The sequence below is a fragment of the Solanum pennellii genome, chromosome 3 (assembly GCF_001406875.1).
Source record: "Solanum pennellii chromosome 3, SPENNV200".
Classification (NCBI taxonomy): domain Eukaryota; kingdom Viridiplantae; phylum Streptophyta; class Magnoliopsida; order Solanales; family Solanaceae; genus Solanum; species Solanum pennellii.
Genome location: NC_028639.1, coordinates 66,341,337 through 66,369,135, shown reverse-complemented (window position 1 = coordinate 66,369,135; position 27,799 = coordinate 66,341,337). Strand labels below are relative to the sequence as shown.

The following is a 27,799-nucleotide window of genomic DNA, read 5'->3' as shown; positions in this document are numbered from 1 at the left end:
TGAGTTCAAATCTTGCTACCAGCATTAAACCTCTTTTTTTTCAATTTTTTTACCTACTTTTTTTTCAATTTTTTATTATTATGTATATTGCATGGTTGGATTATGAAATTTCTAATGCGCTCATTCATTCAAAAAAAAAATGTACTCGTGTATAATTTATACATTCTTCATGAAATTTCTGGCTACGCTACTTTTTATGTTGATGTAGATTTGGGTTAAGAGGTTCACAGGTGAGTATCGATGATATTATGACTTTTATCTTATTTTCTATGTTAGATTATTCAGTTTGATTACTATATATACAACTTTAGTTTTGAATTTTCATTTAGTTTTAAAGAATTTATATTCAGCCTTGAAATAATTAAATGTTCGTTGAAGGAATTTTGTCAAAATTCTATTTCAAAGAAAACGTTTGGACATAACGTATGAGGAATTTTGTGGAGGAATTTTGCTAAAATTGAAATTTTACTTGGACTGTTTTCACAATTTCACTTCAAATTACTACAAAATTTTAAAAACAATTTTAGTGTGTATGTTCATCCATTACTCTATTTTTTAAATACTAACATTTTAAACTTGAATATACATACTTCATTCGTTTTGAAATACGCAATATTCTTTTTCTTTTTTCCATTTTGTTTCCATAATTCACATATGGACTAGAGTAAGTGGGTGGATTTGGATTAGCTTAAAAGAAATAGTTTTTGAGTAATAAAACTCAAAGTGTTGGGAGACCTATTTTTGCTTTTTAAGTTATTTTTAATATTTTTAAATATTTTCTAACTTATTTTGAGTCTTTTTTTTTTACTTATTTTAAGTTATTTTTACATTGATGAAACACATTCAGAAGTCAGAAACTATTTAAAAAAACGTCTGATCAACTTTTAAGTCAATCGAAACGTCCTCTTAATGTTATTGGATTTTGGCTTTTAAGCTATTTTTTAGCCGTGTAAAAGTTTGGGTAACTAAAATTTCGTTTAAAAATCACCATTTTTAAGGCTGATTTCTGTTTTTGAAAAAAGGAAAAGATTCATCTGTCATCGAATTTTTTAAAAAGGCTCATTTATGTTATTGTTATTAAAAAAAGACTCATTCATACCATTCTTTACAAAAATGATTTTGCAAAACCAATTTTTACATTCCAAACAACTTTTAACACTTTTCAATTGAAGTGTTTGAATTAAATGTATTCCTTAAAAACACCAAAAATACATAAAGATCATTCGCAATTCTCAAATTTTAAATTTCTTCAATTCGAGAATGAAGATGGGTTCAATGGGGTAAAGTTAATGTGGGTCGGAGTGTATATGATTTGGGTGGGTCTAATTAGGATTGGATGGTTTGTAAATTAATTTAAATTATTTGAAATGTGATCAATAGAATGTCATTGTATTTAAGGAATTAATTCAATTCATTTAAATTTAAATGGGTGGTCATTAAAAAAATGATCAATATTAAATTAAGGTGGATGGTGTTTGAGAGCTAAAAGGTGGATAAAGGATAAATTTTATAATATGTTTAACCGTTCAATGATATTTTAGGTTCTATTTCATATAGTAGATACTGATTTAAACTTATTTAAAAATTGTAAATTTTAGTTTAATATGATTTCAAAGATATAATTTTAGTTAATATAAATTTTATTTTTTGTGATGCCGAGAGGTTTTTTCTCTATTATCTATGTAGAGAGATTTTAATTACTTAATTGTTTAATTCTATTTAATACAAATTACTTTTAATCGTTAGTAATTTTTATATACTTTATTCTATTTATAGTTATTTATATTTATTTAGTTTTAATTAATGTGTTATATAGATAGTTGATTATTATAATGGCTACAATAAATATTAGCTCACTACACAATCTTTTGGAAAATTAAGAAATAAGAATTGTAATTTTACTTAACAAATATTTGCATAACTAATACGATAGTGTCTACATAATCAATAAATACATAAGTAATATAAGCATAACTAATCAATACATAACTTTAATCAACTATCAAACAACTCCTAATAAAATTGATACTAAACGCTTACAAGTAAAATTGATGCACATGTACTGAGTGTGCCTAAGGTTATTATAATTGGGGTTGCTCATGATTATGGTTAAAAAATCAAATCGAACTGTAATTCGAACCAAACAGACTTTAAAAGTTGATATTTGATTGAGTTTGAAACTAAATATTAAAAATACTATTTGGTTTGATTTTGAGTTCTTTTCTTAAAAAAAAACTTGTAAAATAAACGAATTGAACCAAGAAATTATACTATATATATAAGTTTTTATAATTTTATATTTAATTAACTTAAGGATTTAACTATATAATTTTCTCAAACGCAACAATTAAATTTGAGAAAAATTACGCGATTAAGTAAAACTATACTACTTAATTACTCACCATAGCTATAGTTTGCAATGATTACCACTTACGACTAACATTATATATTAATTACGTGGGTTGACTTCAAATTTATATAATTAGTCACATTTGTGTATGTATAATTCGTCAAAATATACAAATACATATGTATAATATACAATTATCCAATCATATACATATATAATTCACCTCTCTCCCACTCTCTACCATCTCTTGCTCGCCTCTCTCCTCCCCCTCCCAATCTCGCTCGCCTCTCTTCTCTCTCTCCCAATCTCGCTTGCCATATATACAAATGCATATGTATAATATACGATTATCTAACCAATTTACATATACAATTCACCTCTCTCTCACTCTCTGCCCTCTCTCCCAATCTTGCTCGCCCTCTCCTCCCTCTCCCAAGCTCACTCGCTTCTCTCCTCCCTCTCCCTATCTCTCCAGCCATATATACAAATACATATTCATAATATACAATTATCTAACCGATATACACATACAATTCACCTCTCTTTCACTTTTTGCCCTCTTTCCTCTCTCTCCCGGTCTTACTCGCCTCTCTCCTCCCTATAACATGTAGCTACGAATTCTAATTATCTAACTATAATTATGGAGAGTAATTAAACTATTTTTGAGTGACTATATGTGAAAGTTCTCTATTAAATTTTAGCCCAACTATTCAACTCTTAGTCTAGCTTCGTCAAAATTCATTACTTTAGTTTTTATCTACCTTATCTCAGATATATAGTTATAATTTCTTTTAATTTGAATTACTTTGTTTCGTATTATAACAACTCTAGTATTATGGTTGATTCCACAATTTTTCATGTGAATCGTTATTTATATATTAGGTGATTGTGTCCATTTAAGATACAAAAGGACAATAAAAAGAAAAAGAAACTGTTTTCTTGGACATAGCAACGGACAAAGCAAGCTCTGCTGCTTAAATCAATAGTGAGTAAAGTTTTAGTCTAACGAAGAGTTTTGCTTGCTCTCACCTTGCAATTTTCCTCTGTTTTCAGACTGTACTATTTCCTCTCCAGGTGTGTAATCAGACTGCAAGAGTTTTTTGTTTTTTTTTTGGTTTTCTTCTTTGATTTTTAGCTGATCTGAATCGGTATATAGCCATGATTTTCGAATGGGGTCTACATGCTAATAGCTGATTTGGGTTAGCTTGAAAAAATGGCAGCATTAATTTTTTCTGCTTAACATGACTTGACCACAGAGCATGCATGGAACTGATTTCAGTAAAACATTACCCTAGAAATTGAAGGGTCATTGTTATGGAGACTTAATTAATTATTGTTACTCATCAATCAACATTCAAGCTATTAACTGGGTCGAATTTCGATTTCCCCCTTTGATAGCTGCTTCTGCCTCTGCACATTCTACTTGTGCTTGTGTGTAGCAGCGTCATAACGTCCTATTTGTGTTACATTAACTCGGATATTCTCTCCCTAATTACTTGTCCATAACTAATAAAAAAAAAATTATGATTGACATTGTGAATTTACTATTTTAACCCTATTGTTCTTCAGAAACATTAACTCTTTAAATAAATTTTGATTATAATAGGTAAAAAGTTATTGTCTTTTTTTGATTTGTCAAAAATTGAACAACTAAAAAGTTAAAATTGGACAAGTAAAAAGAGACCGAAACAGTACTAAAGAGCAACATCTTTTTATAGTTATTTATTAAGGGTATTTAGTAAAAATACTTGCTTTATTTTTAAACTTGAACTTTCAAGTTGATATTGTTATACACTTTGTAGGATTTAGAAGTTGTTAGGGGAAGCATACTCTGTATAGGGAGGAGATGGAATGCGAAAACGAAGCATGTGGTGGGTGCAAGAAGGACTGCATGTTGATTCATGGAAAGGGGGTTCTTTCTTTCTTTAAAGTAATGATTGACAAAAGTTTCTTACAAGTTCTGGTAAGTTTTAATTCCTTGTTTTTACGCTTATTTTATCGACTTAGTTTAAAGTATTTGTTTTATGAATGTATAGTTGGTTTTGACTTGTGATCACCATATTTGTAATTAGTTATTCTTGTATAATTTTATATTTGTTGGTGAAATCCTTTTTGCTTAAACTGAGTGCAATACTATCTGTTTAATACAGGTTGGACAATCTTTGCAGTAGCTGTTCAAGTTTTAGAATTCATGAGCTATGACAATACTGATGTAGATAACAAACCAATTTTCATGCTTTATTTTCAATAGAACATATCTTGCATAAATGCATTAGTTACTCTTAACATTCTCTTTGGCATTAATTGTGTTAGAAATCATTGTGCCTTCTAGAACTCAAACAACTTCCAAGGATTTGATTGTAAACCTGTTTCATTAACTTTGCATCCGAGTTGTGTATCCATATGTAGTATTTCGTAGTTTTAATTTCTACGCATTTACTTTCCAGTTTTTTCCCCCCAAGTTTGCTCGATCAGTTACACACCTGACTGATCAGGAAACTTATCTGGAGGACTCAAGTGGACACAGATGGAGGGTAACAGTGTGTAACCACAAGGGTTCACTTTCTATCCGTCAGGGATGGCCTAAATTTTCATCAGACCATGGTTTGGATGTGGGCGACTTCTTGGTTTTCCACTATGTTCCGGGTCAGCACTTCATTGTAAAAATATTTGGAACAAGTGGTTGTGAAAAGAAGTCCTGCAGTGATATTGGCAACGGAAGAAAAAGAGCAAGGACTTACCTTGAAGCAACTGCCCCGGCTGAGCTGTTTCAAACAACTGATGTAACTTCAGTTAAGAAAAAGAGTAAAACATCCGCTGAATCAGAGTCTGAAACGGTCACATACAAGACAAATGCCGCCAACTTTAAAACATCTGCTGAATCAGAGTCTGAAAAGGTCAGATACAAGGCAAATGCAGCCAACTTTAAAACATCTGCTGAATCAGAGTCTGAAAAGGTCACATACAAGACAAATACTGCCAACTTCACAACAAACATTAATGCTGACATTGGGAAGGGACAATCAGTACATTCAGCTATAGATGTGGATGAATCGTGTTGTGTGATTGATAGAAATGCTCAGTATGATCAAGAAGATGACAGGTTGTGCTTGCATCTGTCAAGTTTTGAAATGCCAGCAAGCAAACCTCTTACAGTAGGAACTAGCAGTCCTTTTAAAGGTGACATTGGAAAGGATAATCAGGTTGAAGCCAATTTTAGATCACAAACAGAATCAAATTTAAATGTTGAGATCGACAACTTGAATTCAAAAGCACCGTGGTCAAAGCTTGAGGCTGGAATCAGGGCAACCAATATGGTTAGTAGCCCAGCAAAGGATATTCCACTGCGGTATCCAAAATATAAGAAATCCAATGAAGCATCTCAATTTGGTAAGCTTTTTTGTTCACAACAAATTGTTAGGATTGTTTTTTTTGTTGTATTGTCTTGAATATGGATATTACGGTTATATACTTGAGGCAGTGATGACTCAGCTGTAAATTGGTTTTGCTGACACTATGTTGAGCTTGACCTTAGTCTTGACTCTTGAGCTGTCCCAAATTGTTGGGTCCCATATCGTTTGTGGGATGGTACATGAATTCCTTATATGGTCTTGGTCAATCCTCTTCGTATGATCTATCGTTTGGGTTGAGGTAGGTCCAAGGTCAATTCCTTTAAAAAATGCAGTCTCAGGCTGCAGTTAGATTCCATAAAGCTCAACTTTGTAGGTTAGTGAGCACAGGGAAGCCTTTTGTTCATTTTGCTGATTAATTGTAACCTAAATTTTGTTCTTCAATCATCAGCTTCAAAAACTATTTTTCTGTCTTCTTCCAGTCCACATCAGTATAACCCTTCTTCAGTTTTCATCTTTTTGTCGTATCCATCCAATTTCTCACGTGTTTTCACAGTTTCTACGATTTTTCCAAGCTCCCTCGGGTGAAAATGTCATTTCTACCTTCCATATTTGACTCAAAGATTTGGCTTCAGCAGTATCTATGTCGTTATTAATTGCTTCCCTCAGAGCAAGTGGGGTTTTTGTATTTCTATTTATTGTTGGAGTTGTAAATTTGTTTTTCTTGATCATCTCGTGAATGATTAAATCCTTAATGGTGATATCACAACAATCTGGAATTCCTCAAGAAACTCAACTTATATGCAGAGCTCTCTTATATATTGACATCCCATTCCATTGAAACTGTTCTGTTTACTTGGTAACAGAATCTTCAGGATCTTGGTTGAGACTTAATTAGCTTCCACTACCAGCGTCTCACACTGTCGATTTTGCCAACATTTTCCTTTTTGAGTTTTACTATTTTTACCTCTTTTTGGTGACATGCCCTGTTGCACAACTTCTCTTTCCAATGACTGTCTCAGTAGCATCAGTTCATTTTTGGCAATCGTTTCATCTTTGTATTTGTCCTAACAATGCCTAACTTCTTTTTGGTCCATTTCGGTCGGCTCCACCTTTATTCGGCCTATTCTTATAGCAACTTTTCCAGTCATTAATCCAACACTTTTTCAGTTACTCTTCAAGTATCAGTTAAATCTAAGTCCATGATGTTCCAAAGATTTTCATCCCAGTACCTCTTTATGGTGGAAGAAGTACCTGTCATTTTAGAGCTGTGAATTAACCGATGATTTTCACGAGGGAAGACTTCACCATTCTTTTCTTTCTGATGATTTTGTTCGCTATTTCAAATGGTGTTTGAGTATATCTTGTTTTCCAACTAAGAAATAATACAACCAACTTGAAGTTTGAGTGGTCGTGTTGAGAGTCAAAAGAATCATAACAGTATTGTGTAGAATATTCTTTAATGATTATGTCCTAAGATATAAATCTCAAAGAACTAAGGAACTTCTCTTATTTCGTCTGATTCAAATTATGATTAGAATTCGTTCGAGTACTGAACTTGTTGTTCATTTTGGAAATATGAAGATCAATTATTCCATTTGAAATTTTGGGATTCACTACTTAAGAGTTTCCAATATATGAGCTAACTTGTGATTACTACTTAATTGGTTGTACTGATCATGTCCTCTGTATTAGGACATTGGCCTTTGATTGGCCCCTACTCCTTCCATCCCAAAAGACGAGCCTTTCCTATCACATGTTCCCCTTACATGCCCCTGAGGCTATACCACTCTCCATCACCAGCTTATTTCCTCCTCCTTTCAGCCTTTCGTGTTCATCTTAAACTTTCTAAAATAGAAGCAAAACCGTTACCCATATTGAATCCAATCACATATCCAAAGTAGGACTTAAAGAATTTTTGACATGAAATTGTTGGTTTTAATTTTGGCCTGAGAGATTTTGAGCTTCACTTGATTTGCTAGTAGACATGATCCTTATCTTGTGACTTTAAAGGATTTTACATTGGTAAATATTTTTTCCACATGAAGCTAGGGAAGCAATGCTAGTGAAGAAAGAATTTGAGGAGATAACAACAGTAGCATTTTCTCCTGCTAGAGCAATACATGGTGAGTTTTTTATTTCATTCTTATATATCTTCTCAACTTATTTAATCCGGTTTCGTTTTTCATAAATGCCTATGGCATGTTGGTGTTTTGCTTTGAACTGCCTTTAAGCATCTTCTTGCTGTTTGTTATGTACATGATTCAGGAGGAGAGTATGCAAATGGTAATGAAAAAGTCATCAAAAGTGAGCCTGCTGATTCAGGAGACGCACGATCCCTTAATGCAGGAAGCTATTCATGTTTGGTGGAGATCGATGGCCGAGATTTTCTGGTACACCTAGTTAAAAATATCATTCGTTCCGTCATTTTGTTGGTGGATTGCAATTCTCTACTATTTGATGTGGTTTTGATACGAAGCCAGTTAGTTGAATGAAAAACAAGAAAATAATGCCAAAATAAAAATTACGAATGGAAGTGATCTAGATCCCCTTATTGGACAATAAAGACAACAATTTGTGTAAAATTAATTACCTTCAATCAATCGGGTAAGAACCGTTTTTACTTTTATAAGATAAATACCAAGTATGTACATGATAAAAAAATCCAGCTAGTGTATTGTAAACTGTAAGTAAAAAATCTCTCAATAATATCCATGACAATGTTGTGTCCGAAAAACGTAAAGAACTCTATATGTAAGGGCAAATCGTGCACCCCTCTCTAGACATCATGAGATTTGAATTCTAATTTTATGGAGATAATTAGTAAAATCTAACTAGAAAACTAGGTAAAGTTAAACTAGGAAAACATGTAAAATCAATGTCACACTTCACAAAACTACCTAACAAATTAAGGAAGTGGCAATTCTTGAACCAAACAAATACAAGCCAGATTTCAGCTCTTTTGAGCATAATTTCCAGACCCTTTGGACGTGTAATTCAGCCAACTTGGGCTTACTTTTCAGTTCTTTTTGTGCTCCATATGGGCCCCAATCTTTATGCTCTCAAGCTTGGACTTGGACCATGAAATATTGTGCTTAGCCCACTCTTAGTCTTAATTTTTGGGCTCTTCTTCCACTATGAGCGTCTTTTTGATTTTCCACTGAAGGCCAGCAACATTGTCTTGCATGCCGCCATCTCCTTAGCTTCCTGAACTTCATCAAGTCCTAATAGAGGTATTCCACCATGGATGCTATCAGTTCTCTATGAATATTCATCAATACTGGCTTGCACACTGCTCGAGTTGATATATGTCGTGAGTTTACCGCTGAAGATGCATCCTTTTTAAGTTTTTGACATTCTTTTCATCAAACTCTTGCATTTAATAAGAAGATGTTGAGAGGGAATAATGTCTTTCCCAGGACACCTTTAGGCTTAACACTATAAACTGTTTTCTGAAAATTCTGAACATTGAAGTAAAGTTGTGATTACTTTGTAACTCAGACGTTGAAATAAAAAAAATACATGTACACCGGATTTGGTATAACTTTTGTCTTTTTTGCTGCTCTAATTTGTTCAAAATAGGCATCTCGTAATCACACACTGGACACACAATAACTTATTATTCATACTTTGATCAACTTATTGTTATGTTTCAAGTTTAGCGCCTGAGAAGCAGGACACTGTTTCTTTAAATCTAAAGTTGACGAATATGTTTTCTTATTTGGATGTCCTTGAATAATTGTGAGGTATGATTTTCTCGAAGTAGAGGGAATCAATTGGTTAGTAAGACCTCTCTTTGTTATACTTCTTTTCTTCAAAGCAACTGTCTTATTCCATCACTTCTTGCGTACACAAACATTCTGTTAAGTTTCTCTTTGCAAATAAGATAATTTGATTCTTTGGTTTATATTCTAAAGCGGAAGATGTCATATAGGTAAGGAACACTAATCTTTTTGTGAAGCAAGATTTACATTGTTTTTCGAAAGTTCTGGTCCTTTCATCATTTGGATACCATGTTAAGCAGCACTTACATTACATTGCTGTTACTGAATCTAGACCTCCTTTAAATCTCTGCAGGAATTACCAGAATCCTGGAGAAAATATTTACCGCAAAAGGCAAAGCTAGGAAGGATGATTATTTATCTCCGAGGACAAGATAAAAGAATCTGGCCTACACTTTATAATAGCAGATCAGGTTTTAATGTTTTGACATGTGGTTGGAAACAGGTTACTGCAACTTATGGCCTGAATCCAGGAGATGAATGCCTGTTTCAACTTGTAAATCAGCGCGGTTGCATATTTGAAATACGCAAAATCTGAAAGTGGAAATGAAGGTAAGATGCCAAAGAAGTACTTGGAGCTGTTTACTTTATATGCAGTTACAAGAGGAATGACAAAAGGAGCTATGCAAGTTTCTCATAAATTGTTTTTGAACTACATTTAGTTGTTGCCTGGCTAGGCCACTAACTCATGGATTATTATGTGAATACTTTTCTTAAAAAATCAAGTTCATTTGTATATATGGTACACTGTTTTTTGTAATGGAATATGAAATCTTAGAGCAAATGTTTCATTTTGTTTGGCATATTACTGAGTTTGATTAATGTATAATCCTGTTTTTTTCGATATAAAAACTGATCATTTTATTTAATTACTTTCAAGAATTTAGAAAAAACACATGCTATGAAAAATGAAACTCTTTTTGTCATTAATCAATATTTGTTTTCTATTTTTTTTTTGATGGCTTTATATACTTAATAATAAATCTGTAGATTTTGTTAACCATGTCTAAGATTTTTTTAAATTTATGTAAGATGATAAATAAAAATAGGTGTACGATGAATACTCATTAACTATTGATAACATTTAATGTTTATTATTAGAAGTCCAATGAAAGTTTACTTATATCTCTTCATATGAATCTTTTCAAGTTTGTGAGAATTGTGTATACCAACAAGATATCACTCGTTAGAATATGAACCGACAAAAAATGTTGCAGTAGGTATTAACATATTCTGAAGGGGACATTATTAAATGGGTAAATCACATAAATATGTTATATTGAAAAAATATTTATCATTTATGATAATATAATTTTTCTTACTAAATCTAACAATTTTTTTTAAATTAATGTATTGTCACTTGCATCTTTCTCGGGCGTTTTATCTCTTCCTTTTTTTAAGGAAAAATTACTTAACTACACTCCTTTAATTATCTTAATAACCATTTATCCCTACTTATTATAAAAATTTCAAAAATCCCTTATTCCCCCCAATTGAAAAAATATGAAAGATACATAAAGATTTCCCACCCTTTTTTCACCCAATTGGCAAGTTTTACTTTACTAAAACAAAATCCTATTTTCAAGCTACCCACTTCCCCATTAACAGCCCCAATTAAAATTTACCATATTAATTTTTATTCCTTTTTTATTTCCCTACGTATAGGTGTATAATTGTCTAATTTGAATTCCCCATTCCATACGTTTGCAGTTTAACAAAATTTGAATTCAAGTACAAATTTGCAGCCATATCTATTTGATATTTTGTAGGAGTCTCCTTCTTTCTAACCAGATTTTCTAAGTTTTTAAAGGGTAAACATTTTAGTCTCCTTCTTTCTCTTCATCGTGTGAGTTTACAAATATTATGGAAGAGTGTAAATCTAGAGATGGTGATTCTAGACGTGTTTATGATTCGGATGATGAAATGTGGGCTGAGAACAGATCCAAGAGATTGCATGACCCATTATTGATGAAGAACAAGAATGTACTTGAGCCAAAGAAGAAGACTGAAAAAATCCAGAAAAAAAAGCCAAGAAAAGTTACATCAACTGTTTCAAGACCCACACTTCCTAAGGTATGTGTTTAAAATTCATAAATTTGTGTTTTTGTTGATAAAACCCTAATTTTAAATTGTTGTATGTGTTACTGAAATTAAAAGTCATTTTAACAATGAAGATTGATTCAATAAATTCAAATTAAAGTACAACCAAAATATTTTGTACAGTTTATAGTGTGTATCAGATTCATAATGCTTGTCAATGATTTTGAGTTGTGTATCAGTGAAAGCACTATGTCTGTAAAATTTTAAGATTTTTCAGTAAATTTCTGTTATCGACTATTAAAAGCATCATGTGTTTTTCAGTTTTAAGTCTATAATATGTTTCATTTTGTGTGTTGTATTTAGTAAAATCAAACTGTGTGGTACAGTTGTAGGATGTATCAGATACACAATGTTTATTTACAATTTTTATAGTTATCAGTTAATAAGATGTATCATATACATATTATAAATCAAGTTTCTTATAATTTTGAATATAATTTATCATATACATTCACTTAAAACTGAATATGAAGGTTTTTATATAATATTATAGTTGCCAGTTATAAAATGTATCATATACATCAGATAACTTCTATGTAATTTAGGAATATGATTATGATGTATCATATACATTCATATAATACAGGGCATGAATTATGTTATTTTATTTTTTGTATAAACAGGACATGAATTATGTTATTAAAAAAATTCCAGCACATCCATTGAGGTTTGGAGCGACTTTCAATTTTGATTTTGTGAATAAAATCAAATTATCAATAAAAGATGAAGGCGTTGCACTGTTTAAGAAAACAATTTTTGGACCATATTTGGAAATTCCAAAATGTAATTTCCAGGGTCAGATTACCAAGTGTTTGCTGTTGTTGGCGGTGGGACATGAAAATAGAGATGTACTGCATGTTCGTCATACTAATGGGAATGTATTGGTGTTTGGAATGAAGGAATTTGCCATTGTAACTGGCCTAAAATGCAAAGGAAATGTTAAGGAATTTTCATATCCTAATTCCACTCAGAGCCGGTTATTACAAAAATATTTCCCTGATTGTCCCACGGGTATAACCAAGAGTCGATTGATACAACGTTTTGCAATGGGTAATTGGGAGACCACACAGGAATATGTGGAAATGGCAATACTATACTTCATCAATACTTTCTTGTTATGCCATTTTGGTGAGACCTTCATACGTATAGAAGAATTTCTAATGGTCGAAGATGGTAGGTATGAAATGTATCCTTGGGGTCAGATTGCATTTAATAAGCTGATTACATCACTTAGGCAAGACTTCAACCAAAGCAAACAGATGTATCACTTATTTGGTATGCCTTATGCACTCAACGTTTGGATTTATGAATGTCCATCTACTCTAAGTCCAGACCTTGCTGTTGAAGTGGCGAATGGTATTCCGAGGATATGTAATTGGAAAGTGGTGGCTGAAAAGCCAAAATATGAAAAGTTAATGACTAGCATTTTCTCCGAGGTAACATTAATTTTAAATTATCTTTTAATATTGTATCAATAAGCTTTATAATTTTTGTTGTAAATAATAGTTTTTTTGTTATACATAACATTGTTATAACATTAAAACATTTTAATTGCAGAATACTTGTTCAAACATTGCACTAACGCAAGATGAGGTGGAATCCCTTGATTTACCCGATAGTCAAGAGGTCAACAGAAATGAAGTATCCACGCCACCTGTTGGTGCAAAAAAAGTGCATACTAAAGATAAGTCGGGTTTTGAGGATTTTTCAACAAGCCCTCCTGATCATTTATTGAGAAGATCATCTCGTGTATCTGATACATCATCTCCACCACCATCCAAGAGGAGAAAGAATACTGATACACATAAAACAAAGGGTTCGAAAACTTTGTCAAAGCAGTCAAAGCCGCAATTAAATCAGTCATTCTCAATGCCAGCTGAAGAACATACCCCGCCTGCTAATGTATCTTCTGCCCATGTATCTTCACAAGTCTCAAAAGATAAGTCTGTATATCCCGATATTGAAGAACTGAAACAACATATGAAAGAATACGTAAGTAACAATATTTATTTTTAATGTTAATTCTTAAATATAAATTTGAATGTGTAATTTTTTTTGAATAGGTTGACAGTAAATTTGAGTATCTTGTGAATTTGATAAAGGCTAATCACATTGAGGTGATGAATTCTAAGAATAGGGAGGATGGCCAACAATCAAAGGTAATGTATTGTGTATGTGTATTTTCATTGTGTTTTATAAATTTCATAGGTCATTATGTTACAAATTAATTTAATGAAGGATATGGGCGGCAAGTCTACACCGCACATGATTGAAGTTTCCGATGAAGAAGGCAATGATGGACACCAAGCAACCTCTCCGATACAAATGGAACTTGATGTTGACAATCAGGTTTAATTTACTTTATTAAATTTGTATATAAAATTATATAATTTGTCATTAACTTAATTTTCTTTAAAAAATAAAGATGGAAGATACATTGAAGAATCATCAAGTAATGAAGGACGTTTCAGAACTTCAATCCCCAAATTCAGATAGTCATCATACTGATGAAACATGTGAACACAACAAGGTAATTATATTATTATGATACATTGCTGTTTTATTTGATCATTATGATACATTGCAGTTTAATTGGATTAATATGATACATGTATTTTACTGTTCACATATGTATTTTCCAAGTTACTGTGTATTATACTATATTTTTTTATTTACTGTGTACGTGATACATTCCATTGCAAGATACATATCCATGTGACTAGTTAAATTTATTTGTCTCATCTATACTATAAATAGTTTGCTGTTATCTGTCATTGATACATTAACAATCATTTTGTGTATAATTATTTGGTGTTTAAGGTATCCTGAATTGATCAGTACAATTTTTATTCAGGATGCTCCATCAGCACAAACGCCTCATCATTTATTTGAAGGAACAATGAACGAAGATACATCGGTAATTTAATCTTCATGTATCATATCAATATCATATGTCTATCAATATATTTTTAATTATCAGTGTAAACCATGTAGGATTGTACACCATCTGGTTCAATATCTCCGGATACACGCGAAGCCATGAATACATGTAGGAAGTCTGCTTACTAATGCAAATCAACAGGAGTTTACCAAAAATTAAAGTTTGCTTTCGGACAGTCAATTACCAATTGATATTCCAATCACATATATTGTTGTCCGAATTGAAATAAATACTCCTCATGCACGTATCCGAATGCCTTCGAGAAACTGCAAATCCCCTTATTTAACTTCATTTGGGTCAAGTGAAAAAGGAAAAGCGGTCATGACTGATGTAATTCGTCCAAATTTTCCATTTCAAGGATGTGAGATCACAAACCAAGCCCCTTCATATATGATTGATGAGTTTATTGAGTGGGTTACTACAGGGCTTCTTAAAGCTCATTCAAAAAAGTAAGTTTTATATAATTGTACTGAATCTGTTAAATTTTCAAAATGCAGCTTGTTACAATTTTGAATAACATCTTTTCATTACGCTTAATGCTATAGGAAACCATCAGAAGATAAATACAAATCAAAAGCATCTTCATTGGGTTTTGAAATGATGGATTATGTCGTTGCTTTTCCGACAAATAAGAATTGGTTTTATGCCATGTCTCAGCCTAAGAACTGTTGGACTGATCAGGTAATTTTATAAATAGATGCTTTTACAATGATGTATATGATACATTGTGTTCGTATGTTATTTATACATATCAAAATTATATATCACTTTCAGCAACTAGTATTTTTTTTTAAATTAAATGTTTTTAAAATGTATAATTATTTTGATATTTTATTTGCAGCACATCGATGTTATTTTTTACTACCTTCGTAAAAAATCAAAACTTCGAAGCATGGATCAATACAGATACACAACAGTCAAGTGTTTGTTCAGCGCACATATCAACAATACCCATGATAGGTATTATAACAATGAGGCTGATGATGATATTAGTACCCAAGAACACCTTGATCGTGCAAGAGCTGTATCAGTACATGAGAGGTCAATAATCAACGTCATGAAAGGTTTTTCAATACCAGCTGGATTACCATGGCATCTGGTGGATGATGTTTATATTCCGATCAATTATGATGGAGATTTTCACTGGGTATTAGCTGTGGTTGAATTGAATAAGAGGTTGATACGCGTGTATGACTCTTCTTTGGGCACAAGGAAACGTGTATATTCTGACGAGATAAAAAAATTGTCAAGGATGTTACCTTCTTACCTGATTGACAGTGGTTTCTTTGAAAACAATGAGCGGACAAACTGGTCAGTTCTTGATGCATACAAGGACAAACAAACGGGTGTACCTTTAGAGTCACATATTCCTTTCAACATTGAATACGCTGAAGGTATCATGCAACAAGAAGACGATAGCCTGTAAGTATTTTCAATTCTGGTCTAAGCTATTTTACAAATTTATATTACGTATTTTGTTGTAGGGACTGCGGGTTATACGTAGCTACATTTGCAGAGTTTTTGAGTGACCAACTTGTTATACCACCTGATACTGATGGACATCTTGCAAATTACCTACGCAATAGATATGCTGCATTGTTATGGAGATACGGCAGCGACAAGGTCAATGGTGGATATATAAGTGATAATGACGATCCACCAAAGCCTAAGGGTCAATTCACAACACCAACTGAAGATGACATTGTTAACATAGATTAGTAATTAGCTGGGACAGGATGAACAAGTTTTTATGTTGTTTTGTGTTGAAGACAATTATTTTTTGTGTTTTTCTAAAAGCTTATTGGTATTACAATAGTTTGTTAGTTCTTAATGTTGTGTTTTTTCAAGTTATTGTTTTAAACACAATTGTTGCTTTATAACGTTAAGGTACAAAATTTTTAGTGTTTCAGTGTAAGTAATTTTGACAGCTAATTTACAAAATGAAGTATATGACACTTAAGTTCTAATGTGTATGATACATTATTATTTGAGTTTTAAGTATTTTTCACTTATAAAAATGATGTATATGATATAAGTTATAATATATACATGTACAAATATTGCAGTTATATATTTAGCAACTTGAATTATACGAATGTATATGATACATCATATACATAAACAAACTAATCACAGATTAATATTACAGTGCAAAGCACCACTAGAATGTAATATATCAAAATTATAGTTCATAAGGCAGTACACACGAAACATGTAGTGCACATTTGAACAAGTCAAGTTTTGGGACACTAGATTAACTCATAAGGGAGTATACACGAAAAATATAACATATTTTCAATCATATGAATGTATCTGATACATAATATACATAAATAAACTCATCTTGAATTACTGTTACATTGAAACCCAACACTGTTGAATATAATATATCAAATTTGTAACTCATAAGGATGTATTCACGAATCATATAGTAAACAATTGAACAAGTCAATTTTTTTGTACACTTGAATAACTCAAAATACAATATACACGGAACATATAACATCTTTTCAATAATATGCATGTATATGATACATCACATACACAAACAAACTCCTATAGCATTACTGTTACATTGAAAACGCACCACTGTTGAATCTATTTATTCATAAAATTTGGAGTTTAAATTTGGCACATAATTAAACTGCAAAGTCATATATTTGAACATCAAATTAAGTTGTGTAACCAATACACTTTATTTAGTCCAAATTCTAAAGAAAAAAATGGATATAAGTACCATGAACACTAATGTCCTTCTTTAAAACATTCTTTCAATTCTCTTTCGGGAAGAAAGTACAAGTTCTCCTGTTATGTCCTTCTTGTCCACACTGCCCACAACAATTATTGTTCACTGTTATTTTTTCATCCGCATTTTTCTTTCTTCGCTTTCTTGGTCGTCCATCCAACCTTCTATACCTAGGTGGTCGGACAATTTCATCTAAAACATATTCTGGAACGTTCCAATCCTCCTTATCTGGCATTGGAACCATTACAACCTCGTACGTTTTTTCTAATGCATACGGCTTGTAGTAATCAGAGCAATATGGGTGCAAATTGTTAACATTCTTGTGCTTCAAAGCTGCAATTGCTTGTGCGCAAGGTTTCTCATCATGTTGAAACCTTCCACATGTGCAAGTTTTTCTCTCAAGGCATACAATGTATCTTTTTCCGGCTTCATGAACTGTGAAAATATATTCAGATGATGGAACAATCTAAAAATTTAAGAAGTTAGTGATACATTACGTAATATATAATTTATATATCATTTTCAAAACAACACTTAACATTGAAAATCAGTTTGTATCTGATACACAAAACAGAAATTTAAGGAAATTGATAAATACCTTCATCTTTGAACTTTTAGATGCGTTTACAATCAATATCTCCTCAAATCTTCGGCCCAATGTGTCCTTTGTATATGACGCTATTTCTCTATTTTTATAGTTCCAACTACCAAATAGAAGTCTAGCTTCCTCCAAGAAGTCTATTATAGTTAACTTACGTGCATCGACAAGGCATCCATTGATACACTCAGCGATGTTCGAAGTCATCATTCTACCTCTGTTTATGGTTGATTGAACTCTTGACCACTTCTCATAACCAGCTTTCTCAAGGTAATCCTTCACCCTATGATCAACTTTCACAACCTTAGCCATTAATTTATCAAAATCTTCCTTTCTGTATGCTTTTGCCATTGAGTAAAATATATCACTTAGTGTTTTTTTACTCCTTTTGAAGCTTGAACATACATTCTTCCAAAGATGCCATATGCATGCACAATGAGGTACGTTTGGGTATACAATGCTTACACTCTTTATGATACTTTCATTTCTATCCGATACAATACACATGTTTTCACGCTCACCAAATGCATTTTTGAAATTTTCGAAGAACCATGTCCACGAACAGTCATTTTCAGTGTCTACAACACCATATGCCAATGGCAATATGCATCCTAATTACAAAGAATATCACATTTAACTTCACGATACACAATGTTTACACTAATATATATTAATATAAATATAAAATAAGTTATACATTACATCAGAATTATAATACATACCTGCACCATCGAGTGTGCTTGCTGATACAAAAGTACCCTTGTATGCCCCGCCAAGATGTGCAGCGTCAACTACAACTACAGGCCTGCAGTAGTCGAACCCTCTTATCAACGGTCTTAGTGCTATGAACAGATACATGAATTTATTATCTTCCGTCTTTTGCATCCTTATATATGAATTAGGATACACTTTATTTAGCATCCATATATATCTCGGCATCTGTTTATATCCTTCGGATGGCTTACCCTTGAGCATTTCTAGTGCACGTTCTCTAGCACGCCATGCTTGTTGGTACGATATCTCAACCCCATACAATTCTCTAATATCTTCAATTACATCTCGAGGTGTATGGATTCTTTTATGATTTACCAATTTAGGGGCAGTCACACCACTAATAAATCCAATTGTTGCTTGTACTTTTGTTAGTATCCTATCTCGCATCGGACATGTATGTTCACTATTGAAATATCTCACTTTGAATACATCAGATTTTTTTCTGCAAGATGATTTTAAGGTCCATCCACATTGGTCGCTGAAGCAAACCAACACATAGCTGTCCAAAATTTTTTATTGGCTTAATTCATATAAGAAAAGCAATGCTATAAATATCACAACAAGATATAGACTGCTTATAATTATGTATCAGATACACTATAAATAAAAATATAATAGAGAAAAACAATCAGATCATAGAGTAAGCATTCAAATACCTTTTCTTATCCGATCTTTTCACTCGAAAATTGAAGTTGTTCTTTATTTTATATTTAGCCATTACAGCAACGAGTGTTCCTTTGTCCTTATACAACTGCCCAGTCTTCACTTCAGTACTATTGGAATCAGTTATGTAATTTGTAGCATTTAATTCTGGAATATAATCAATGTCACAAATTCTCGACTCAACCAGAGCAGGAGCTTCAGTATCTCTTTCGGTACCTTCCACCCATACGACTTCACCTGATGAACAATCAAAATTACGTATCTCCCCTACAATTTTATCAGTTGTATCAATACAAAGCGGATACATGCCGATTCCAGATGCATTCTTTTTTACTTCGAAATAAAGTTTCACACCCATGTCGTTTTTTATTTTCAATGGATATGAGCTTCCCTCGACAATGTATCGTATTTCAATATCCTTTGTAACAGTGTCGATCTCAAGCTCTGATAAAATCAACGTTTTCAGATTCACAAATGAAATGGAATGGCCAACAACAATTCCATCAACTTTGTAACCTTCATAATTAACATCGCTTACCCAAATTTCAGAATGCCGCAGCAGAATTGAGATATTCATCTTCAAAACTTTTTTTTTTGAATTCTTAGTATGCAGATCAACTTTTACAAGAATAATTTTGAATTATGAAGCTAATCTGATTTAAAATTTGAATTTACTAATCAGTTACACAAGTTGTAGAGCATTAATTACGTGATTTCAGTTAATAATAACAGAAATCACGGTAATTAATCCTAATTAATCGCAGCAGATGTCCAATATGATGTATCAGGACTTATGTATCCCGTGCCAATTGGATGTATCCCGCTTCCTTGAATTTTAAGGGATTTTTAGTAATTTCAATTCTAAAAGGGATAAAAGGTCATTTTGTATTTATAATATGTGGTTCCTATAATTTTTACTTTTTTTAATTCTTCTTCTTCTTCATCTTTATTTCTCTGTCATTATTATCCTCTTACTCTTCTTTTCATTTCTTTTTTTTTTAAAAAATAATTCTTCTTTCAAAATTTTCATTTAAATAACAAATTAAACCAGGGGCTGGGCTCCTCTTGACAGACATAAGAAGTGGGATTCAGAATAGGGGAAGAGCAGCTCTACTCATACTTCTGCTTATGGAAAATTTTTCATATTTTATTATTTTTACCTAAAAAATACGACCAAAAACAATGAAAAGAAGAAAATTTGTTCAAATCATGTTTAAAACATAAATTTCAAATCTCTAAAATTACAACAAGAAGAGTTTACCATTGATGGTCATTATAAAATTTCAAATTTCAAATTCTTTATTTGAATTTTACGAATTTGTGATTAGTTTGGATATGTTGTTCCTACAAATCATTCAAAATGTTGTTTGAAATTTATATCTTTATTTCAAGATGGTTTGGTTAAGTTTTAATTGATTTTAGGAGAAATATTAGATTGAACTCGAAAAAGTGAAGTTTATGAAACTATATCGCAATTGTATTAAAATTGTATTAGATATGTTTCATAATTACATTAAAATTGTATTAAAATCATGAACAATACATTTATATTACATATTACAAACTTCACTCTTTTTAATGATATCAACCAAAAGAATTTAAGCAACAGACTCTTAATACATTAATATTATAGGAACAATACATTTGTAATACAAATGTCGCTCTTTTTCTTAGTGATACAAATCAAAATAATATATAAGATATATATAATACATGTTTTGTTTATGAATAGTACATTTATAGTATATATTGCACGCTAGCTTCACTCTTTTCTTAGTGATACCAACAAGAATAAATTAGGTAACACACTAATATAATAATACATGTATAAGACATCCACATTCCATTTTAATACATATCGCAACCGTCACTAATTTTCTTAGTGATAAATTAAAATATTTTATAAGACACATATAATATAAGTTTTATTCATGAGCAATCCATTTATGATACATATTGCAACCATCACTCATTTTCCTAGTGATATGAATCAAATAATTTACAAGATACGTATTATATAATGTTTATTCATGAAAATACATTTCTAATACATATTGCAAACTCTACTCTCTTCTTAGTGAGACTAACCAAATGATTAATACATGCACACTACATTTTTAATACATATTTCAAACATCACTCATGTTCTTAGTGATGCAAACCAAAATAATTTATAAGATACGTATTATATATTCTTTATTTATGAATAATACAAATTTAATTCAGTCTATAAATTATTGTCTTGTCTTTAATTAGTGACACTTTTTTTTTCTCTTTTAATTCAACTTTAATATTGTGTAATACACTTTAATGCAAATTTAATTTATTTTGTAGTTTATTATGTGTTGCTATTAGATTACTTGTTTAATTCATTGTTGATATGAATTTAATTTTCTCTATAGGTCATTGTCTCGTGTTTCATTAGTTACATTTTTTAGCCATATTTAATTTTCTATGCTAATTCAACTTTAATATTTGTATAATATATTTTTAATATAAGTTAATTCATTTACAGTTTATTAGTTGATTTTTTATGATTAAATTATTTGTTTAATTCATTATTGATACAAGTTTTATTCATGCTCTTTCGTTTGCTACATTTTGTATACGTGTTTAATTCAATTTTAGTTCAACTTTAATATGTGTGTAATGCATTTTTAATCCAAGTTTAACTCATTTGACAGTTTCTTATGTTTCTTCATTTGTTACAATTAGATTACATGTCTGCTCTTTAGTTTGGATAGGTTGTTCCTACAAATAATTAAAATATCTTTTGGAGTTTATATCTCAATTTTAAGAGAGTTTTGTTTAGCTTAGAATTGATATTAACCGAACTATATCACGTTTGTATTAAAGTTGTATTAGATATATTTCACAATTATATTAAAATCATGAATAATACATTCTATATTTATAATGCATATTGCAAACTTCACCCCCTTTTTAATGATATGAACTAAAGTATTTTAGGTAACATACTTATAATACATGTACAATACATTTTTATTACATATTGCAAACAACACTCATGTTCTTAGTGATACAAACCAAAATTAATTTATAAGAAACATAATATACATGTTTTATTCATAAATAATATAAGTTTAATTCAGTATATATATCGTTGTCTTGTTTTTCATTAGTTACATTTTTCATTCATTCTTAATTGTCTCTTCTAATTCAACTTTAATATTGTGTAATTCATATGCTTAAAGTAAATTGAATTCATTTATTTGTTTGATATTGGTGTAATACACTTTTAAATACAATTTTGATTGATTTTATAATTTATTAGTTGATTTTTTACGTTTAATTACTTGTGAAATTTATTGTTATACAAATTCATTCAATTATTCAGTTTACAGATCATAGAATATTTTTTTGTTTGCTACATTTTGCATTCATATTAATTCTCATCTAATTCAATTTTAATATGTGAGGAATACATTTTTAATTCAAGTTCAACTCATTTTGCAATTTATTATGTCTCTTTATTTGTTACGATTATATTACTTGTCTATTTAATTAATTCTTGATAAAAAATTATTGAATCTACGAATTATTGACTACACTACGAAAGAAAATAGAGAGAGAGAGAGAAGTAGAAAAAACAAGAGAAAGAGAGGGAGAAAGTGCAATAAGAAAAAAAGAAAGAAAAAACAATAGAAAGAAAGCAAGAGAGGAAAATCATTTGCAAAAAGAAAACAGGAGAAAAATAACAATATAAAGAAAAAAGGGAGAAAGAGAGAAAAATAAAAAAGGCGAGATAGAAGAGGAGAAAGAGAGACAAATTTAATAAAATATATCTTATTGTTATATATTGCTATAAATGATAATATTTAAAGATTATATTTAAAATCAGTAATTATTTTTTAAAAAGGATCCACTCAAGTAATTTTTCCTTATCAATTGGTGAATTTTATATATTATTTTCGGCCAAAGGAATATACTATATATGGCCAGGAAAGAACATAAAAAAATTAATAACTAATGATAAAGAATGGATCAATCAAATAGTTAAGCATAAATAATGATAATGCTAAAAATATTTGATAAAGTATCAAGAGAATTTTAGAAAATAAAATTTGTAATAATCTTGAATTGTCAAAAAGAGAACAATATATTTTTCATTGAGAATTAAAAAAAGGGAAAAGGGTCAAATGCCCCTAAACTATTCGAAAAGGTCTAGATATACCCTTCGTTTAAAGTTTGGTTCACTCATGTCTTCGCTGTCAAACTTTCGGTCCAAATATGCCCTTATGGGCGTTAGTTGTCATGTTGGACATATCCAACTCATTCTTCATTTCTTTAAATGCCACATGGAATTGTCATGTCATTTTGACCTTTTGACATAACATTTATATGAAAATGGAAAGATATTCGGACTCATAAACTCCTAATCCGACCCATAAATCAGCTCCTTTTAAATTCACTATCCAACCCATTTTTAACAATTTTGTTTAATTTTTATTATTGCGGTAAATCTCGAAAATAAGTAATTGATTAATAAAAATAGGAAAAATATGGAAAAAATATAAAATTTACGCCAAATATTCACAAATAAATATAGTAACCTTAAATCTAACATTTCAAATTTTTTAATTTTTTGATAAATCTCGAAAATGAGTAATTGATTAATAAAAAATATGAAAAAAATATAAATTAATGCCAAAAGTTCACAAATAAATATAGTATTATTTCAATCAACAATTTTTTAAAATTTTTTATATTTTTCGGCAAATCCCGAAAATGAGTAATTTTTTAATAAAAAGGAAAAAATATGAAAACAAAATAAAAAATATACGTCAAAATTCACAAATAAATATAGTAAACTTAAATTCAATAATTTCAATAATTTTTTTATTTTATATTTTTTCATATTTTCCTATTTTTATTTGTGATTTTTTTTGCGTAATTTTTATATTTTTTCATATTTTTTTGTTAATAAACTCATTTTTGAGATTTGTCCAAAAAATTTTAAATTAAAATGTTGAAATTGTTGAATTTAAGGATACTGTATTTATTTTTTAATTTTTGCCATTAATTTTATATTTTTTTCATACTTTTTATAATTAATTACTCATTTCGGGATTTATCGCAAAAAATAATTTTTTTTTTAAAAAATGTTTAAATTGAATTTAAGGTTACTATAATTATTTATTGAATTTTTGGTGTTAATTTTATACTTATTTCATATTTTCCTATTTTTTTTATTAATTAATTACTCATTTTCGAAATTTATCGAAAAAAATTAAAATTAAACAAAATTATTGAAAATTGGTCGGATAATTTATTTAGAAGGGGATTGATTTATGGGCCGGATTAGGTGTTTATGAGTCCGAATATCTTTCCATTTTCATATATGTTATGTGGTAAGGTCAAAATGACATGTCAATTCCATGTGACATTTAAAGAAATGAAAAATGAGTTGGATATGTCCAACATGACAACTAACGCCCATAGGGGCATATTTGGACCAAAAGTTGGATGGCGAGGGCATCAGTGAACCAAACTTTAAACAGAGGGTATATCTAGACTTTTTCTAATAGTCTAGGGGCATATTTGACCCTTTTCCCTTAAAAAAATATGATATAAAAGGTATGCAGAAATGTGTGTGAACACAGTAAATTTTTCTTTGAAATTGAGGAGAATGAAACAACGGGAGATAGAAAAAGAAAAACATATGTGAACGAACACATAAAACGTTGAAAAATTTAACCCATAAATAAAGTTCAAAATCTAAAAACGTTACAATTTGAATTCATCTCCATCTGTTATGTAGAACTCCATTTCAAAACTGTTTCTCAAATATCTACAAAACTCTATTTTAAAACATAGCAAATTGAAATAAATTACAAATCATTAATGTGTGTGAACACACAAATGATTTTTTCTTTTATAACGATAAAAATACAGAAGATAAAGGTGAAAATAAATAAATATGAACACGCAATATCAAAATATTCAAGCACATATATAAAAAAGTCTAAAATCTTAAAAAAGTTAGAGATAAGTGTTAAAAACACACCTAAAATATTCACTTTTTTAGATTTTCATAACTAAACTATTGAAAGTGTGAATTTCATAATTATACCTAAACTATCAATTTTTAGTTTGAGAAACACACATCAGTGGTGTGTATAGTGCACTCTCTCTTTTATATGAAATAACTTTGATACATGACATTCCACATAGATAAAATATTTTATCTAGATAAAAATTAAATAACAAAAAATTAATATTAATCAAAATTAAAAATTGTTATCCATATAAAAAATTAAATTATTTTTCTTATCTCATTCCACCTCCTCCTCCATGTAATCCCTTCCCCACGACAACGCCATCTTTTTTTTTAAAANTTATAAAATATTTTTAAAATTTTCATATTTCATCCTCATCCTCCCCCTCCCCCGATAGAAATTGATATTATTTTATTTAAAAAAATCTACCCCATCCTATTTAATTTTTCGCTCCTAATTTTATTTTTTTTTACGTTCTTTTATTTTGTTTGGATATGAACATACAAATATTTTTAGAAAAAAAATTCTACTAGTGTACTGAATATAACATAAACAACTAAAAAAATATAAAAAGTCTTGTGACGACAAGTAAATAATATTTTCGATATGTATATTTAAACACTGGAAAAAAAAAATTGAAAGCAGAGGGTTAAATGAGATGGGTAGAATTATATTTTTAAGAAAATAAAATAATATCTAAATTAATATTTGATGAGGGGGAGGAGATGAAGTAAAAAATGAAATACTTTATGAAAAAAATTTAAGCAAAATAAAAAACTTTAAAAAATGGTGTGTGGTAAGAAAAATATTTAACATTTTATTTTATAGAGAAATTATTATTTTTTTATAATAGTTTTTTAATTTTTAATTTTAGCTAATACTAATAATTTATTTATTTTTTGTCAAGGTTAAATATTTTGTTCATGTGGAGTGTGATGTGGAAATTCTTTAAAATAAAAGAGAGAAATTGTACTAAACATAACATGATGAGAGTGGTATAAAAGAGAGATGTGTGTTTCTCAAACTAAAAAACGATAGTTAAGACATGAAACTCAAAAAAAAAAATATAATTTAGGTGTGTTTTTATTCAACACTTAGCTCAAAAAGTTATAATCCAAATTTAATTCTATTCTCTATGTTTTTATAAATAATGTAAGACTATACAACAATGTTGTGACATGTAATACCCAATTTGCCCTTCGTAGGATTAAAATGTCCGTTATTGTTTGGACTTTAGTGATTGGATCAAAATTACTCATTTTAGTTAATTGAAGGTTAAATATGTTTAGCCGGTTATTACAGGGACCAAACTTGCAATAAATTTAAAACTTAGGGACTAAAACCGTCATTTTTTCTTAGTTATTTTCCTCTTTTGTATATATATAAGAGAGCTACACAACTGTATCCAGTCATCTTCTATTCCTCTCAGTCTGAGAGCATTGAAATTATCGCTCAGAAAAACAACAACAATGGCAAGTCACTCTGACCCGATGGCAGTGAATGCAGAGGTGGCGACGTCGGTGAATGCAGAGGCTGCTGCTGCGGCGAATGTAGAGGCGGTGGCGGAGACTACTGCTCAGCCGATTGTGAACGCGAACGATTATCTCCTCCAGCAGCAGTTGCAGTTGTTTTGGGCAGCTCAGCTTCAAGAGATCATGCAGATAGGAGATTTCAGGGGTCACAGTCTTCCCATTTTCCGAATCAAGAAGATCATGAAATCGGACAAGGAAGTCCGTATGATTTTTGCTGAATCGCCTATTCTACTTGCTAAGGCATGTGAGCTCTTTATTCAGGAGCTCACCCATCGTTCCTGGCTTAAGGCCCAGGAATGCCAGCGCCGGACTCTGAAAAAGATCGACTTCTTTACGGTGCTTAAGAAGACTGAACTCTTTGATTTCCTTGTGGACGCCATTTCTATGGATGAGACAGAGGAAGAAGCTCCTACTTACGTGCCTGGAATGCTGGGTAACATACCAAATCGTATCCCGTACTGTTACTCACCAATGGGACCTCCTGCTCCACCAATGACACCTCTTGCTCCATCAATGGGACCTCCTGCTCCATCAATGGAGCCACCTGCTCCATCAATCCCTGCTCCACCCAGGGGGATCATGGGAAGGCGTGCTATCCCTTGGGTTGCACCCTCAATGCACGTCCCGCCTCCGTTGTACCCGCGGCAGTTCGGTTGGTATGCTGCTGGCGGTAATCCATATGCTACTAGAGGGAGCAGTGGACAGGGTAGCGGTGATCCTCAAAGGTAACTTTGTCATTTCCTTAATTCACTGCGAGGGTTAGAAGAAAATGAATCAATTTGTCAAGTGGAATTGATTTTTTCCATTTTTGTTGAAGGTGGTAACTTCTTCTTTTTTTTTCAAAAAAAAAAAATTCTTTCTCAGAAGAGACAAAGGAAACGTTTCCCCATGAGTGGTTTGTCTCCATGGAAAAAAGCTTCCACCCATGGGGTCTGTAACCGCA

The 27,799-nt window shown here is 30.8% G+C and overlaps 4 protein-coding genes and 1 pseudogene across 6 annotated transcripts; 4 read left to right on the top strand and 1 right to left on the bottom strand.

Annotated features, from left to right (window-relative positions):
• Positions 1-92: 92 nt before the first annotated feature.
• Positions 93-10,334, top strand: LOC107013053 (B3 domain-containing protein Os01g0905400-like). 3 transcript variants are annotated; one of them, XM_027915364.1, is made up of 7 exons: positions 93-230; positions 3,233-3,335; positions 4,153-4,313; positions 4,798-5,740; positions 7,749-7,826; positions 7,969-8,093; positions 9,778-10,334. In XM_027915364.1, exons 3-7 carry the CDS (start codon positions 4,197-4,199, stop codon positions 10,018-10,020), a joined length of 1,506 nt encoding a protein of 501 aa, XP_027771165.1. In that variant the 5' UTR covers positions 93-230; positions 3,233-3,335; positions 4,153-4,196; the 3' UTR covers positions 10,021-10,334. The 3 variants fall into 3 exon arrangements, with proteins under 3 accessions (XP_027771165.1, XP_015068524.1, XP_015068525.1); XM_015213038.2 differs by having other exon boundaries at positions 3,233-3,424; XM_015213039.2 differs by lacking the exon at positions 3,233-3,335 and having other exon boundaries at positions 103-230.
• A 2,808-nt stretch (positions 10,335-13,142) lies between these two features.
• On the top strand, positions 13,143-15,198 carry LOC107014097 (annotated as a pseudogene).
• LOC114076520 lies at positions 15,124-16,256 on the top strand. The gene is made up of 3 exons (XM_027915639.1): positions 15,124-15,204; positions 15,365-15,945; positions 16,008-16,256. The coding sequence occupies exons 1-3, from the start codon at positions 15,124-15,126 to the stop codon at positions 16,240-16,242; spliced, it is 897 nt and encodes a 298-aa protein (XP_027771440.1). The 3' UTR covers positions 16,243-16,256.
• A 1,038-nt stretch (positions 16,257-17,294) lies between these two features.
• LOC107013595 lies at positions 17,295-19,881 on the bottom strand. Its single transcript, XM_015213473.2, has 4 exons — positions 19,298-19,881; positions 18,590-19,140; positions 17,868-18,478; positions 17,295-17,735 (listed from the first exon to the last, which is right to left on the bottom strand). The coding sequence occupies exons 1-4, from the start codon at positions 19,879-19,881 to the stop codon at positions 17,295-17,297; spliced, it is 2,187 nt and encodes a 728-aa protein (XP_015068959.2).
• Positions 19,882-26,793: 6,912 nt separating this feature from the next.
• LOC114076409 (nuclear transcription factor Y subunit C-1-like) lies at positions 26,794-27,585 on the top strand. Its single transcript, XM_027915399.1, has one exon. It carries the CDS (start codon positions 26,794-26,796, stop codon positions 27,583-27,585), a length of 792 nt encoding a protein of 263 aa, XP_027771200.1.
• The last annotated feature ends 214 nt before the right edge of the window (positions 27,586-27,799 follow it).